Source organism: Marmota monax, unplaced genomic scaffold, assembly GCF_021218885.2.
Source record: "Marmota monax isolate L192 unplaced genomic scaffold, Marmota_monax_Labrador192_F-V1.1 WCK01_AAM20220418_F8-fsc00001, whole genome shotgun sequence".
NCBI classification, from domain to species: Eukaryota; Metazoa; Chordata; class Mammalia; order Rodentia; family Sciuridae; genus Marmota; species Marmota monax.
The window spans coordinates 58,145,149-58,161,607 of NW_026693777.1; the positions used below are offsets into that span (position 1 = coordinate 58,145,149).

Consider the following 16,459-nt stretch of genomic DNA (forward strand, 5'->3'; position numbering starts at 1 on the left):
AGGTGTGGCTGGGGGTTGGGTGGGGGAAATAGCTAGGGGTGGGTGTGGGACCTATGCAATGAGTCCTGAGGTTGAAAGTGCAGGCGGAGCTCGACTCCTCAGAAGACAGAGAGTCTAGGCCTCCCAAATATCGAGGGCTCTTTACTCTCCGGAACAGAATAAAGCGACACGGGAAAGGACAGCGCTCAACTTTGGCAGGGTCTGAGCACTAGGGAGAAAATGCAGCAGGACCTGTTGGGCAAGCGCGCTAGGGCCCCGCCCCGCGGCCTGGCCCGGCCCCTTCCCCGCCCCTTCCCCGCCCCCAGTCCAGGCCCCGCCCCCTCCGTCTCCCGTCGAGCCGAAGCTGGAGCGGCAAGTGGCCCCGGAGCCACCCCCGCAAAGGGCGCGCCCAGCACACTTATTCTGCCCCGGAGCAGCTCGGGTGCCCAGCCCTACGCAGACAACCGCTGCAGGATGCTGCGTTCCACGTCCACCGTCACCCTGCTCTCTGGCGGCGGCTCCAGAGCGCCCGGGACGCCCAGCAGGAGGGTGAGTAGCTGGGGAGGTGGCCCCGTGGTCTCATTCCCCTGCCACTTCTGTAGGTATCTGCGTTTGAGGTCGCACGGGAGCCAGCCCTTGGCCTTGACACCCACCCTGGGCTCAACTTTCCCGTCAGTCCCAGCGCTGGTTATGACCTTCCCACTTGACGCCCAAGGGATGCCTCACCAGCTGGAAAAGAGGTCTTGGGAGACTTTCTGGAATTCCCAGAGTTTTCCTCTCCTTCCTGTCTCTTCTGTCAAGCCAAACTTATTGGTGGCACCAGTTTAAAAAAGCAAGGGAGACATTTCTGTAGTATCTCTACCCTGAGGCCCACAAGTAAGATGGTATTTTAAACCCAAACTTTTCCTTCTTCCATTGATTAGAAGTAAGTAGGTGTCACTTGTGTTCAGTGTGACAGAATAATACTGATTCTGGAGTGGGTTTAACCAAAGTGGGTGCCTCTTTGCAAATCAGGGGTTAGCAGCTGGCTGCCCAGGAGCCCAGTTGTATGGGAGGTTAGTTTATGCAAGCCACTTTTTTCTTTCTAGCTTAAATACTAACACAGTGGCAGCAGAGGTGGTCCTTGGTCAACATCCTCAGGGAGGGTTTTATTTAGAAGCCTGTTTCTCTGCAATCTTTGTTATATCCTTTCCCACCTCTGTAGATGCTCTTTGAAGAATGGCTAGGCATATGCATCTTTCACATTCTGCATTTCTTCCAAAATCAGGATCTCAGAGCAAACTGTTAGAGGTTTGGTTTGTGGCTTATTCTTTCATCGTGATATTCATTGCTTATTACTTGACATCTCTTCACTGTGATTGAAACTTGCTGAATAATGTTTCCCCAAGTTTAGCTGAATGAGTGCTTAAGTCCAAACCAGAAGCCACTTTGGTACCTCTGTTTGCTAGTTTTGTAGACATGCTTATCTACTTTTATATACCTCAACCAATTGGTAGTGGTTATATCATCTTATGAGTTGTCTTTCATTAGCTGTAGAAGATGGGTGTGTGTTACAATTGGGTTGGGCCAAGTGATGGGTTTTGAGTGTGTGTGTGTGTGTTTATGTTTGTGTTCATATAGGTTGACAGAACTCTAGTTGTCCAATCATTAACTTCAAGAGTCATATTAGATCCTAAGGGGTTTCCAGCCACAGGCCTGGCCTTACTTCAAGGTGAATATTTGCCATATTTCTTTGGAACTATTTGTCAATTGGAAAAAAATTTTGATTGGGAGAGAATAGAAATCACTGAAAAGCTACTCCTGAGCCCAGCTGAGGTCCATTTCCCCTCCAGAGATAGGGACTGGTTGGGGTAGCTAAAATGATATTGTAGGTAGATACATAAATGTGATTAGTTAGTATACCATATACCCAATGACATTTTTCTCCAATATTTTCTTTTGAGTATCTCTTTAGTTATAAGTGCTTTGTTATCTGGTACATTGTGAACATTTTTGAGAGTGCTTTGCCTTTTGAATAAGACTGTATAAGACTTTGGACTGGAGGTCCCAGGGATCTGAATCAGACCATGCAGGGCTATACTAGGCATCCTGGTACTTGTTTTGGAAAGAGGATATCAAAAAGTTCTAGTGTTCTCCATATCTTTATCACTTCCAACTCTGCTATTGGTTTTGAAAATATCACAGGTGCTGTGTTTGTGTGTGTGTGTGTGTAGGGGGGACTGTGGTACAGTGCTGGGCACTGGGGTCCATTCTACCTATGGAGGCAGACTTTGTCACAAACTGCTATCATGAAATTATCAAAGCATTAATTGTGTAGTGGGGTGAAGTATTTTCAAAGTTCTGTGAAGCTAAAAGGCATGGTTCTTCCTGAGGCACCTGAGGGAGGCCTCTTACTGCAGGTGATGTCTGAGTTTAGTCTTGCTGTGTGAGTAGGAATTTGTAGGGCAGCTGACAATATTGGGATACTGCATGGAGGAATGGTAGCATTTGTCTAAATGGAATATTTGACATATGGTGTACAACAGTGGCATATTGGACCTGCCTTGGGACAAAAACATTTATTTTTAATTTCTTTTTAGGAAAACAAAAACAGGATGTCTTGAAAATAAAATTGCAGGCTAAACAAATGATTATGAAAAGTATTTCCAAAGCTGAAAATTTTTGGTAAAGCCTATATCATTCTTTCATTTCACCCAATGGTACACAAGTGATGGTCTTTGGCAGGAACATATTAGCCATTAAAATAAATCTTCTGTTTCATCCAAAGAGCTTATGGAGTTAGTGTCTGTGGGGGAACCTGGCTATGTTGGTCCAGTCATTCCAGCCAACCGTGGTGACAGCTGACACTGAGCAGGAGTTCAGTTCTCTGAGTCAGCTGCCAGGGGCAGTGTGGGAGACCAGCCTGTCACCAGTTATCCTTTGTTCAGTGACTGCCACCTGCAATTGCACTTCCTTCCTAAGATCATCTCTCATGGGAGGCGGGGGGAAGGTGGGAAGACTAATTTCTGTTAGCTGATAAACAAAATCCTAAGAAGCATTTATGGATGCCAAACAACAGGAGTTGTGAAATAATAATAAAAAAAAAGCCTTCAAACCAGTTGTGCTCTAAAAATAGTTTTATCTATGGCAACAGCAGGGAGATAAATTGTTTGGAGAATAACCACAGCTAGAATGATGACCTTGGGGAGTGGGGGAAACATTTTTTAATATATTGACATTACTAAATGATTTTGAAAGGAATTTTGTAAATGAAAGTTAATCTTGCTGTGTGAGCCTTTCAAATGAAAGGTCAGTTGCGTGGCCAGGTTGTGGGCTTGGGGTGGAAAGTACTTGTTGTTTTATGTACCCCAGTACTTTTGGCTAAGCTTTTTGGCTAGGGTGGTGTGAGATGCTAGACCTGTCAAGGGTTTTATGTGGCACTATGTTCTGTTGATAATAAGAGACTGTTGGCTGGTTTTGCTGGTATCATGGCTCTTCAATGGCACATACAATTCAAACCAAAACAAACCCCAACAAGGCCATAGGAGAGGATTGTTTCCTAGCCTGCCTTTGCCTTGGCAGAGGCTTCCTATGTTTAAAACCAGAATGGGCTGAGAGTCTTTGCTCCCTGGCTAATGCACTAGTCTGTAATGTCCCATTTCTGTTTAATAGCTCAAAATGAAGAATTCCCTTGGGCCAGACAGGTGTTACCTCACTTCTTTTTCCCAGTCCACAAAAACATCTGTGCATGTAAGCTCTGTATCCTTCTGAGGGCTCTGAGGAAGGAACACTGGATGTTGTGGAATCTCAGCAACTGGTGGAAGGAAGCTGTCTGCAGCATCCACAGGGAGAAGAGAGGTGGGTCCTGCTGTACAGAAAACCTGCTGGCTTCTCACCACAGTCCTTCTGAGCCAGCTCCTGACAGACCAAGTTGTGTAGTTTTGAAACCATAGATAGCGTCCTTAGGGATTATCCCCAAAGCCTTAGTCACTAAAAAAATGATAGTTGTATGTTCAGAAAAAAAAAAAAAACCCAACCAACTTCTGTGCTTTCGTTTTTCCATCTTGCTGTGTTTAGTGTAGGATGAACAGATTTGAGATTCTCCTTTTTTTGGCGGGGTGGGGGGTACTAGGAATTGAATCAAGGACACTTATCACTGATCCTCCTGCCTCAACCTCCCAAGGCCCTGGGATTATCGGTGTGTGCCAGCCAGCATGCCAGGCCAGACTTGAAATTCTTAAGGAAACTTGATTTATAGAGATGCCATGGTTGCTCTGTAAAGATTATGGGGGATTCTGTAGTTTTGAAACCATAGATAGCATCCTTAGGGATGCTATCTCCAAAGCACTGCAGAAGGGTTGCATGTGAGGTCCCTGTTGTTTTTATAATGTGCATCCATATCTGAGCAGGGGACCTGGAGGCTGGTGGCACTACCATGCTTCTAGTCACTTGGGAAACTCTTTCAAGTCAGTAATCCCCAAGAATTGTTGTTCAATTGCATTCAAGGAGCTGCGGATCCAGGGCTGATTAGAGAAATGTATTGAAATGCTTCAACCCAAATACTTCCAGTGATTAACCACATTATGATCTTAAAATAGATTGCAGTGCTTTTCCAACACAGAGTAGGCTACTATATCAGGGTTTACCCCTTTTCCCACTTCAGATGAGTGGTATTTCCTAAGTGTCAATCACACTGCTACTGACTTTTATTCATTCTTTATGGTTAGAGTAATCTTTCAAAAATTCATAATCCAGTCACCTGATTCCTCTGCTTCAAGAATCTCCTTGGTACTACCAGGAAAAAGTTCCAACTTCTTAGTGTAGCATCTGGGCCCTCCAACCTGGCCATTGGCTGTTTTTTCTATACCCCACATACTCTGCCCACAGAGTCCCAGGCATTCCAGATTAATTGTCATTCTCTGAGCTTCAGTGCTGTTCCTTGCCTCTTTGTTTTTCCTCATGCTTTCCTCTGATGACGATCATCCTCTCCAGAAGTCTGCCCTGATTCTTCCTTCCCATGGCTTATGTACCTCGCCATTGCTTATTTCCCCTGTGGTTAACTACTTGAAGACAAGTCTTAGGGACCCTCCCTCCTCAGGCCTGATGGAATAAGTGCTTATATAGAGGAGTCCCCAGGGTCCTAAAGAAGCCACACTTAATGTCCAATTGGCAAACGGAAACACAGGAAGAGAAGCCTTGGGATAAAGCCAATCCACCTGGGCAGGAAACAGGTGACTGAGTGGATGGGAATGCTAGTCCAGGTGAAGATTTGACAGTTCTGGGAAAGCCTCCAAATATTCTAGTTGTTTCATCCTGTAGCACAGTTGGAGTTTCATTCTTTGGTTAAGTCAGTGGTTCTCAACCCTGGTTCTGTGTGGAATCACCAGGAAACTTAAGAGAGCTCTGTCCTGACCTCACCCTAAGCCAATTCAGGGGAACCTCTGAAAACAGAGAAGAACATTTGCATTTTTAAGGAGGTTTCCTTGAGTGCAGCTTAGGATAAGAATATTTCTATAAGAATCACTCCTCCCTGGAAGCTTTCCTGGTTCATTCTTGGGACAGTGTTCTAGAAAGTTCCCTTGGGCCTTGTAAAATGGAGGACCAGGTGGTAGGGGCAGGGACAGGGAGTCAGAGCACTCTAAGACACACTGGTATTTTTTTGTGCCTTTACCTCACCTGTGCTTTCTCTCTGGATTTTGACATTTTGGGTACATTGTGTACCTGGTACAGAAGGAGCCAGAGAGAGCGGGGAGGAGAGGTTACTGTCCTCCTATTGATGAATTTTTCTCTGACATGGGAAAGAGGGGCTCTAGGACACCATACCACCTGGAAAAGTGTCCCAGGAAGTAGAGGGGGGAGATTCTCTACTGTTCTGTATGCCTCTGAATTAGGAATGGTTTTACAGTCGCCTGAAAAACCTGAATATTTCTTATCTGGCACTTTGCAGAGAAAGTTTGCCCCACCCTGAGGTAGATAATCAAGCTACAAGTTCAGGGACACAGCAGACCTGAGAGGCCTAATCTAGATGGGGCATGCTCCAGGCCCCACCCAGCTTGGCCTGCAGGTGCCAGAGATTGGATAAATTGTGCTGAGCACAGTGTGGGGTGGGTTCCCCAACTACATCCACAGAGGCCACACCTTCTGTTGTCAGGGGAAATTGGGCAGAGACTCAGTCAGAGTGGACCAGGCCTGAGAGAAATGCAAATGCATTTGGCTAATTTCCTTAGGGAAATCCATCCCTGTAAACTGATTAGCAAGTCCCTGTCAATTCCCTGGGTCATCTTCTCTACCCTTTCTTATTTGAGATAGATTTTTCCCCTCTTGGGTGAGCCCAGGTACCAGAGGCTGAGAGCATCATGATATGGGGATCCCCAGAATACCCCTAAGTGAGGAATTTCTGCCTCCATAAAGGGGGTGAGAAACAAGGCTCCGGGGGCCCACTGAGCTCCCCAGGTGCCTGGAGTTGTGAACAAGGGCTTGGTTGTATCTTTTCTTCTACAGGAGGCCTAGATGCTATCTGTCCCTCTCCTTCTGTCCTTCCCAGGAGAGTGGCTTCCAATTAAGTAGAAGAATCTCCAGGGAGTTTCAGGTGTAGCTAGCTTTCTTTGTTTTTAGTTCAACCAAAGCAAAACAAAGCAAAATAATAATAACAAAAGCCCCCCCCCCCCAACAAACAAAACATTTATTGAACAAACACCCATTATGTATTGATACTATGCTAAGTACTATAGGGGCTCAAAAAACCATTATGGTACAAAGTTTGCTTGATATCTCCCCCTACATTTTCCATTCCTTCCATTTTATAGTGCAGGGAATGTAGGAGATACTCAGTGACTATTGGTTTAATTATTGAAATGAACCCAGATTTGAATGTTAGTTTCTTCCTCCAAAGATTTCATTGACTCTATTGTCTTCTAACTGGGGCCTGATTGTCAGAGTTTGGCCCCTATGTATTTGTTCATTTTTCTTTCCTATCTAGCTCAGAAGGCCCCGTTATCATCTTTTGAACATGCCAACAGCTATGTATATCTTCAGCCAGTCTGGAACACCTTGCCTGATAGTTGTCTCTCATGATGATGATGGATTCTTCAAACCTCACTGATCTGGAAAGTTCTTTTTGTCCTTCTATACCCAGATCAAGTGTCATTTCTAGGCACTTTTGTTTCCATAATCCTACCTCCACTTAAGATTAGGGTTGTCCTCTATTCCCAAGATAATCAAGAACACTTAGAGAGCTCTTAATATGTACCAGAAACTATTCTAAGCCCTTTACCCATATTAGTTAATTTAATCTTTACAACAATCTTAAAAGAGTACAATATTGTTTGTTATATTGTACAATAAGGTAACAGAAGCCCTGAAGATTAAGTAGCTTTCCAGAGGTTTTATCACTGGTAGGTGTCAGAACCCAGAAGAAACCCAGGAAGTGCAGTTTTACCATGTTTTAGCCATTAAGCTTGCAGTATTGGGTAGGACAACTGTTCTTTATTACCTTGTGTGAGGGTGTTTCTAGATTATAAGCTCCTTGGGCACAGCAGTTTCTTTATCAACATGGTAACATGGTACCCTTATATCTCTTAAAAAGTATTTTACAATTAGTGGGTACTCAGTGATTGAGTAATGAAATAGGCTGTGTCCAGTTCCTGCTTTGATCCACTGGAATGGATGTTGGTTCCAGGGATGGTTAGTCCAATAGCAGTGGTATTCAGAATAAGTAAGAAGCAATTCTCTGCATTGTTCAGAACTCAAGGGTTGAGCCAGCTGCTGTGAGAACCTCTGCCTTTCACGTATTCCTTAGCCTGGGTCAGCTCTGGGAGTTGTGTATCTGAGTTTCAGGAAACCATGGTGATCAGCATCATAAAATGCTCAGAGATAAGCTACAGGGCCTTGATCTTGTTCAGGGGATTTTCCTGTGGGGAGATTGCTAGAGGTGAATGAGTAGAGGGAGGTGGACTGTGCCAGGTCAGCCTAGCAGGGAGGGGTTCAGGGTTCACTTTCCTTAGTGCTTCTGTTAGGAATTCAGAGTACCATCTAGACCTCTAGATTGTTATTTTTGCTGTCACTGAAACTATTCTGTGGATTTAGGGAGGATTGGTCTATCTGTCTTGGTATCTTTGGCACATTCTCTTTCCATCTTTATTATTATTATTATTACTACTACTACTACTACTACTACTACTGTTTAAAAACTTATAATTCAAACAGTTGTTTGAACAATACAGAAACCCCATTTTTTGGGAGATAAACAGCATCAACAGTTGGCTGTTTCCTTAAAGATATTTTTTTCCTTTAAGTCTATACAAATCATCAGTGTATATTTATATAACAAAAATGAGGTTATTCTTAACATTTTGTTCTGCAGCTTTCTTTTTCCCTGTGACAATGTAGAAGGTGTGTATGTGATCCTGTTCCCAGCTGAGTTTAAATTGTTTCAGTACAGTCAGTGGGTCAGCATTTATTAAAGAATAGTTGTGCTCTTTAATGTTTCCATCAAAGCACCCCTATCGACAATAGTAACCTCCCCAGACAGGGCCCTGGGGTGCAGCTTTAAGCACCTGCTGCAACTGCCAGGTATCTTTGAAGCCAAATGTTTTATTTTACAGGTTTGTTTTGTTTTATGCATTGTGTTTTACCCTTTGGGTTTCCATACCCCAGCATACACATGGTTCAGTGTGAGAACTAGATTCACAAAAGGTACCTGCACACTGTGTAGGAAGTATGTTGAGGAATATCAAAGTTCTGTGGTAGCAGATGAAGAATGAGCTCAACCAGGGGGAGAGGCCATCTCACTCTTGGGTGATTGGATTCATAAGCGCCTTCCTGAAAATTATGGCCATCAGGGATTACCCCTCTAGGGTAATCAGGCAATCAAAAGGCATCACTTACAGTGCTAATGTCCCCAACCCACTGAATAAATTGTTATTTTCATGGAAAGCAGGGTAGTGAAGCCAAATAGGTCTGTTTCATTTTGGAGGATATAGATTTCTAGGACAAAGATAGTATTTAGATAATAATAAAAATATCTAACATTCATAGAGGTTTACTATATGCTAGCTAGTCCTAGTATATCTCATTTTACCTTTGAGACATAGAGATATAACTAACTTGTCCATAGTCACAGGACTAGTTCATGTTGGAGTCTGTGTGTACTTGTGTATACATGTATATGTGCAAGTACATATGTGTGTGCATGGGATGCCATGGATTAGACCCAGCCTATCAGAGAAGATTGCTGAATATGATGGATATGGATTGCCACCCAGGGTGGGTTATACCTAATGTTTGTGCATGTGCCAGACTGGTTTTAATGTGTCCAAGTGGCCTGGAGTGAGAGGGTTGCCTTTCTCTGGAGGACCCAGATTTCCATCAGTGCCTTTGCATAGTTCTCTCAGGAAAGAGAAGGAGCTGGCGGAATGGCTTTGTTTCTTTTTGACCATAGGTCTGGTAGTGAGCTCTGAAGGCTGGTTGCAAGGCTGGCCACATTAGAGCCATTGATAGCCCTGGTTGTCAGGCCATATCTCACCCTGAAGACATTGGGGGATCAAGAGAATGAGGAGGGAAAGGGGTCTCGAAACCACATCTTAAAGAACTGGGGTTGTTTAGTCCATACAGAACAGGTCTCAGAATATCAATAGAATAAAGGAGAACTATCTAGAAAGGGCAACTTTGCTGTAGTTCAAGGAAAATCCTAGGTTGGTTAGGTAGAAATTCCGCAGAACATGTAGACTCAGCATCAGAAATTTGAAAATGCCTGGTAGAAAGATGTGACATCTTGGAGGGAGGTGATGGCATATGTGGAAGTACTAACTTGGGTCTCAACCTCGGATTCTCTCACTTGCTCATGCAAAATGATTCCCACAGGCTGGGGCCCCACCTTTCAGGTACATTTCTGAGTGTGGGATGCCTTCATAGGTGGGCAGGTTGGATCTGAAAGGTCTCTTGCAATCCCACCCAAACCCGGGCTTCCAGTCTGCAGGGTGTTTTGCTCAGAGGCTGCCTGTTGAGCAGTGCAGATCTGTGACCCAGCTAACCAGATTGGGCCAAGAAAGGGTAGGGGATACTCTCCAGGGTTTCCATGAAAAGCACTACAAACCCAGTGACTTAAACAATATACATTTTTTGTCTAACAGTCCTGGAGGCTAGAAGTCCAAAATCAAGGTGTCAGTAGGATAGATTCCTTCTGAGGGCCATGAAGGAGTGATTTGTCCCAGGCCTCTGTCCTTGGCTTGTAGATAACATCTTAAATTCACAAGCCCTTTTCCCTGCAAGTGTGTATACCTCCACATTTCCCATTTTGATAAGGACACTAATCATTTTGATTTAGTGTCACCCTTGATCTCATTTTTTTTACTTGAGTACCATTATAAAGACCCTATCTCTAAGTAGGTTCATATTCTTAGATACTGGGATTAGGACTTAACGTATGAAGTTAGGGAGACACAGTTCAACCCATATTGGGACAAGTGGCCCTCCCATGAGTTGAGCCCATGTGACGTTTCAGGGATGTAGTAGACGGTGAATCTGAGGGCTAAGAGCACAGGCTCTGGAGACTCCCTGGGTTCAAATCTCAGCTTTGCCATTTGCAGGCCATGAGGCCCCTCAGGGACTTGATTTCCTCACTGCAAAGTAGGGCTAGTGGGAGGACCTGTTGCCATGGGGTCATGGTGAGGATCACATGAATAAGTGGAGGGAAGAGGCTTACAGGTGCTTGGCATGCAGTAAGTGGAGTCTGTGGTTAGCTGTTATTATAGTTAATGCCTCATTCACACTACAGATTGTGGTTGTATATTTTCCGTCCTAGTAGGCAGAGAAATGACTTTGCTCAATGATTTGTCCTTATCAATAGAATATTGATAGATCACATATGTTGTAATTTCTCTCCAGGAATGGTATAATGCTTTATTTTATTTTAAGAGAAATAGTGTAATTTAGACTTTTTTTTTTCAGTAATGAGGATCGAACCCAGGGCTTTGTGCATACTAAGCAAGTGATCTATCACTGAGCTACATCCCAGCCCTAGACTTTAAAAAAATCACGTAGGAACCTTTATTCCAATGTTTCAGTGAACTCTGTTGGCAGCCTTTAATAAACTGAGAAGATGCTCAGTAATTAGGGACAAATATTCATGGTGGTATAGCCAATGAAGGAGTCAGGTGTTTTATCAACTTATAATCTTATGTTTTAGTCTCCTATGCCTTTCCATCTAATGCTCTTTCTTTAGATCTGAATTCAGCAAACATGCCTCATGTTTGGTTTTATTAGTTTTTTTTAATTGTAAAATACTCAAAGCATCACATTTGCTGTCTTAACCATTTCTAAGTATATAGTATATAGTATATATAGTATATAGTCCAGTGACATTAAGTGCACTGGTAGTGTTGTGTGAACATTACCACTGTCCACCCACAGAATCCTTCGCATCTTCCCAAACTGAAACTCTACCCAATAAACACAACTCCCTAATTCCTCCCACTTGCCACCTGGAAGCTACCATGCTGCTTTCTTTTTTTTGGAGGGGTTAGGGTGAGTACCGGGAATTAAACTCAGGGACACTCGACCACTGAGCCACATGTTGTGACTCTATTTTGTATTTTATTTAGAGACAGGGTCTCACTCAGTTGCTTAGCACCTCGCTTTTGCTAAAGCTGCTTTGAACTCCTGATCCTCCTGCCTCAGCCTCCCACGGTGTGCACCGCCATGCCCAGTATCTTGCTGCTTTTTTTCTCTGTGACTTTGAACACTCTGAGTATTTCACATACGTAGAATCATGCAACATTTGTCCTTTTGTAACTGACTTATTTACTTAGCATACTGTTGTAGCATGTGTCAGAATTTCCTTTCTTCCTAAGGCTGAATAATATTCCATTGTTCATATGTACCTCATATTGTTTATCCATTTGATAAACAAAATCTTTTTGGCTCTTGTGAATAATGCTACTATGAACATAGGTAAATAGACTTTAAAAAGTTGTGATCAAGCATATATATCTCTGTTGTAAAATAATTAAATATATAGTCAGTTAGAAAGCACCCTCCTACCCTGGTCACCTGAAATCTTCTAATTTAGAGAGAACCACTGTGTGTATTTCGTCTTCTCTTCCTCTAGCTGCATGTTGGCCTGTACTTGTGAACTGGGATCATTTTATACATATTGTTATGGAACCTGAGCTGTTTAAAAATGTTTGAAATTTCCGAAGTCAATCAGTGGTTTCCTTGTTTTGAGCAGCAGGCTGGTGTGTGCCTGTGCCGGGCCAGACAGAGGCTGGCCTTCCCTTCTCAGTCTTCTGGGTGATTGGTACAGCAGCCCCCATTGCCAAGTGGAAACAGGCTGTGAGAAGCCCAAGGTCACCTTGCTCTTTCTGCCTCAAACGCTGGTCCCTAACTTGCCTCTCCTCTCCACCTCTTCCAGGCAAATGTCTGCAGACTGCGGTTAACCGTGCCACCTGAAAGTCCAGTTTCAGAGCAAACTGAAAAGAAGATTGAGAGAAGAGAGCAGGTGAGCATCTTTGAGGCCAATCTTCAACAGTCCTGGACTTGTTCTGTTTAACCCACTCTCCTCCTATCCCGAGGCAGTTCTCAGAGCTGTGCATCTGCTACTCTGCTGATATAAAGCCCCCCTTGACCTGCCCGCCTGTCTCCCAGAAGCCAGCCTGCTCTCCCTGGTGGCTCTGCCAGTGTTCTGCCCCTACTCTTGTTTCTTGGCGAACACTGTGGCCCTGTGTTGCCTTGGAATTATAGGGACACTGGCCTTAGTGAGAGGTGCTGTGGCAGGGAACGTGATTTTTCCTGAAACAGCCCAGTGCGGTTCAGTCAAAGGGTCCTTTGTGAGCTGCTGCCTAGCCAGAGACTTTCTCAGGAGCTGGGAGTAGCCAGCTGGGAGCCCAGTTCAGGCTCAGGCATGGAGGAAAAGCCCAGCAGCCTGCTCCGGTGGCAGAAGGGACACCTTGACTAGATGCAGGAGGAGTCCTGCTCCAAATGGTAAACACTCATGTGCCAGCAACTCCTGTGCTAAGTGCTGGGACTGTGAAGATAAGTGTGACCTTGTCTTTGCCTTAGAGGAACTCACAGTTTCTCAGGTGAAACAGACATAAATAAACAATGATGTGATATTTCAAGTATTCAGATCCAGCAACATAGAAAGGGCTTTGGGAACACAGAGAAGGGAATAATTGAATACTTGGCAGGGACATTGAAGTGCAGGCTTAAAGACTAAATGGGAGGTTGTATTTACCTTAGCCCATGTTCCTGGCTGTTATAGTTCTCATATGAGATTTCCAAAAGTTCCTGTGTTGATGTAGGAGGTGAAATGATTAGAGTATAAGTGTTTAGTAATGTAATCAGGGATTATCTCATTTGATAGATTCATAATTATATTTATTATTATACTGGGTAGTAATTGTAGTTAGGTGAGGTGTGGCTTGAAGAGGTGGGTCATTGGGAGCACCCTCTTGGGAATTATATCTTGCCCCCAGCTCCTCCCTCTGTCTCTGCTTTCCAGCTGCCAGGAGGTGAGCAGCTCTCCTCTGCTGCCACCCTTCCTCCATGGTGTTCTGCCAAAATTTTGAAATCTGAAATGCTCTGAAACCACGAGCCCAAAGTAAACTTTTCCTCCTTTACGATGGTCTTGTCAGGTATTTTGGTTGCAGCAACCAAAAGGCTGACTAACACATTGGCCAAGCTATTTTACTCATTCACAAGCAATTATGGGGCCCCTATTGAATTCCAGGCACTATTTATTCTATGCACTAGGAGTATAGTAGTAAACAGCAAAATAGACAAAAAAAAAATATGTGTCATCCACAGAACTTATATACTAGTGGGACAAGAATGAAAATAAATAAATATATATAAGATATAGAATTTATAAACTCTACATATATCTTATAGAGTTTAAGAAATAGCGAGTGCTAATGAAGACAAATAAAACAAAAGGAGGAGATAAAAGTGCCAGAGATTAGGTAGTCCTTGTGCATGTTTCATATAAATATAACAAAACAAAAATGATGTAAGTTTCCAAATGGAATCATGAGATAGAAGCTTCTTGAAGTACAAGCCTTGCTTTGGCATTAACCAATAATGTGGTAAACCACAGAAAATGAAGCTTCTCATTGATTGGTGAGTAGTTTGGTTAATAATGTCCTTAAGTTTACTGGAGGTCCCCATATCCCCTTTCCTCCTCTGACATCCTTCTCCTCCCACTTCCTATGAAGGACAAATTGCTTCCCATGCCAGTGCAGATGACGAAGGACTGGGAAAGGAAGTGGAGAAGAAAGAAAAGGTAGAGAAAAGTGAGAGAATATAAACTTGCTGATGTGCTCATAAAGAATGGGTCCCATTAGAAAGATCTAGAAAAATGGCTTCTCCAGGGAGAAGCAGGGAAAGGGCAAGGTGGGCCTGGGGCAACTAGCTAGAAAGCAGGGTAGCACTCAGAGATGAGTGAAGTCCTGGAAAAGGATTCAGGAGCTCGATTAAAAGGGCCCTGTCTGATCAAATGGTAACAGATGGAGCATCACAAAGAATAATGACAGTACAGGTGGAGTAGCTCTGATCTGAAAACCTGCACTCCCAAATGCTCCAAAACCTAGAACTTTTGGAACACTAACATGACAATCAAAATGCTTTGGATTTTGGAGCATTTCAGATTTCAAAATTTTGGAGTAGGGATGCTCAGCTGGTAAAGTCTTTGCAAATATCCCCAAATTCAAAAACTCTGAAGTCTGAAACACTTTTGATCCCAAGCATTTTGGATAAGGGTTATAACACATTGAATAGGTATAGTTGATAATGTATCAAAATATATAGGTACATTTTGATAATCAGAGAGCGAGAGTGTTGGGGAGGGGAAAAGGGCCTTTTTATAGAATGCTAGCTAATTAATTTAGAAAAAAATCTCCATTTTGTAACCAGAGATGTTCATAAGTGGATGCAAAAACTAATTGGTGAAAGATAATTGTGGAATAGGATATTCATGTGGTCTAAAAATGTTACCTTGAAAGATGACTTACTGATTCTACAGGGTCAGCGTACCTTACAGTGGAGCAACTGGGCAGTCAGCATTTCAACCGAGTGATCTAATAGGAGACAGGCCAGGTTATGTGCTTTCTGAGGAAGTGCACTATTACCTGTGTACCAGTCTTGCCAAACATGTCTAACTGAATTAAAATAAGGAAGCAAAATCCAAAATGTGAAACAGTTTACAAAACAAGTGGTTTGTGCCTCTCCATAGATTCAATGATATTTTTAAAAAGATGAGACTTGGTAGTAGATAAGAGAGACTTAAAAGACCTAACATGAAATGTAATTTGTGAACCTTAATTAGATCTTGGATAAAAAAATTTATAAAAGACATATTGAGATAACTTAAATAATTTTTAATATAAATAATATCTAATATATTAGCTATCATTGAGTAAATGGTCATTTTCTTACTTGTGATAATGGTACTATGGTTATGTCGTTGAAGAATTCATTCAGCTTCTCTGAAAGTTCTTTGAACATTTACCATAAAAAATAGTTTTGGGTCACAAGGGATGTTGGGGAGGGGAATAATAGAAATCCACTGGATTAGATAAAGGGAAACAAAGGGAAGGGTTGGGAAGGGAGGGGAATAGGAAAGAATAGAATTAATCGGTCATAACTTTCCTAGCCTTGAATTTGTATACATGGCCAGGGTAACTCCACATCATGTATAACCACAAGAGTGGGATGCTAAATAGAATAAGTTATACTCTCTGTATGTATAATTTGCCAAATTACACTCTCTGTCATGTATAACTGAGAAGAACAAAAAAAAAGTTTTGGGTCAAAAAACTTATAACCACAAAGAGAGTGGGAAGGGTCAACTTGGCTACTGGTGCCTTGAGATGACCAGGATTGGATGGGACCCTCTGTTGCTGGGGGGACATTCCCTTCTGCCTCCACACTGCTTTTCTCCCTGTAGGTCCCTTTTATAGCTGATGGTTTCAGGCACAATGACTGCTTAGAATACTTTTAAAAATTTTGTTTTAATTAGTTAGACATGACAGTAGAATAAATTTATGCACTTTGATATATCATACATAGATAGGATATAATTTCTCATTTTTCTGAGTGTACATGATATAGAATCATATTGGTCATGCAGTCACATATACAAATAAAGTAATAATGTCTGTTTTGTTCTATCCTTCCTATCCCCATATCCCCTCCTCTCCCATTCCCTCCCCTCCCCTTCCCTCCCTTCATTTCCTTCTATCTAATCTAAGGTAATGCTATTCTTCTCTAGTGGCCCCTGCCTTATTGTGAATTAGCATCCACATATTAAAGAAAACATTTGGCTTTTGGTTTTTTGGGACTGGCTTATTTTTTAAAAATATTTGTTTTTTAGGTGTAGATGAACACAACACAATGCCTTTATTTTTATGTGGTGCTGAGGATCGAACCCGGGTCCCGCCTGTGCTACCACTGAGCCACAATCCCAGCCCCGGGACTGGCTTATTTTGCTTAGCATGATATTCTCCAA

General features: G+C 42.8%; 1 protein-coding gene across 2 annotated transcripts in view; it reads left to right on the plus strand.

Annotated features, from left to right (window-relative positions):
* Positions 1 to 329: 329 nt before the first annotated feature.
* Myzap (myocardial zonula adherens protein) overlaps positions 330 to 16,459 on the plus strand; it is an 86,718-nt gene continuing 70,588 nt past the window's right edge. The window contains exons 1-2 of one of the 2 annotated variants that reach the window (XM_046461139.2): positions 330 to 528; positions 12,368 to 12,454. In XM_046461139.2, the coding sequence (XP_046317095.1) occupies positions 454 to 528; positions 12,368 to 12,454 (162 nt within the window). In that variant the 5' untranslated portion in view covers positions 330 to 453. The remainder of the gene's footprint in view (positions 529 to 12,367; positions 12,455 to 16,459) is intronic. The other variant, XM_046461138.2, reaches the window with a different exon arrangement.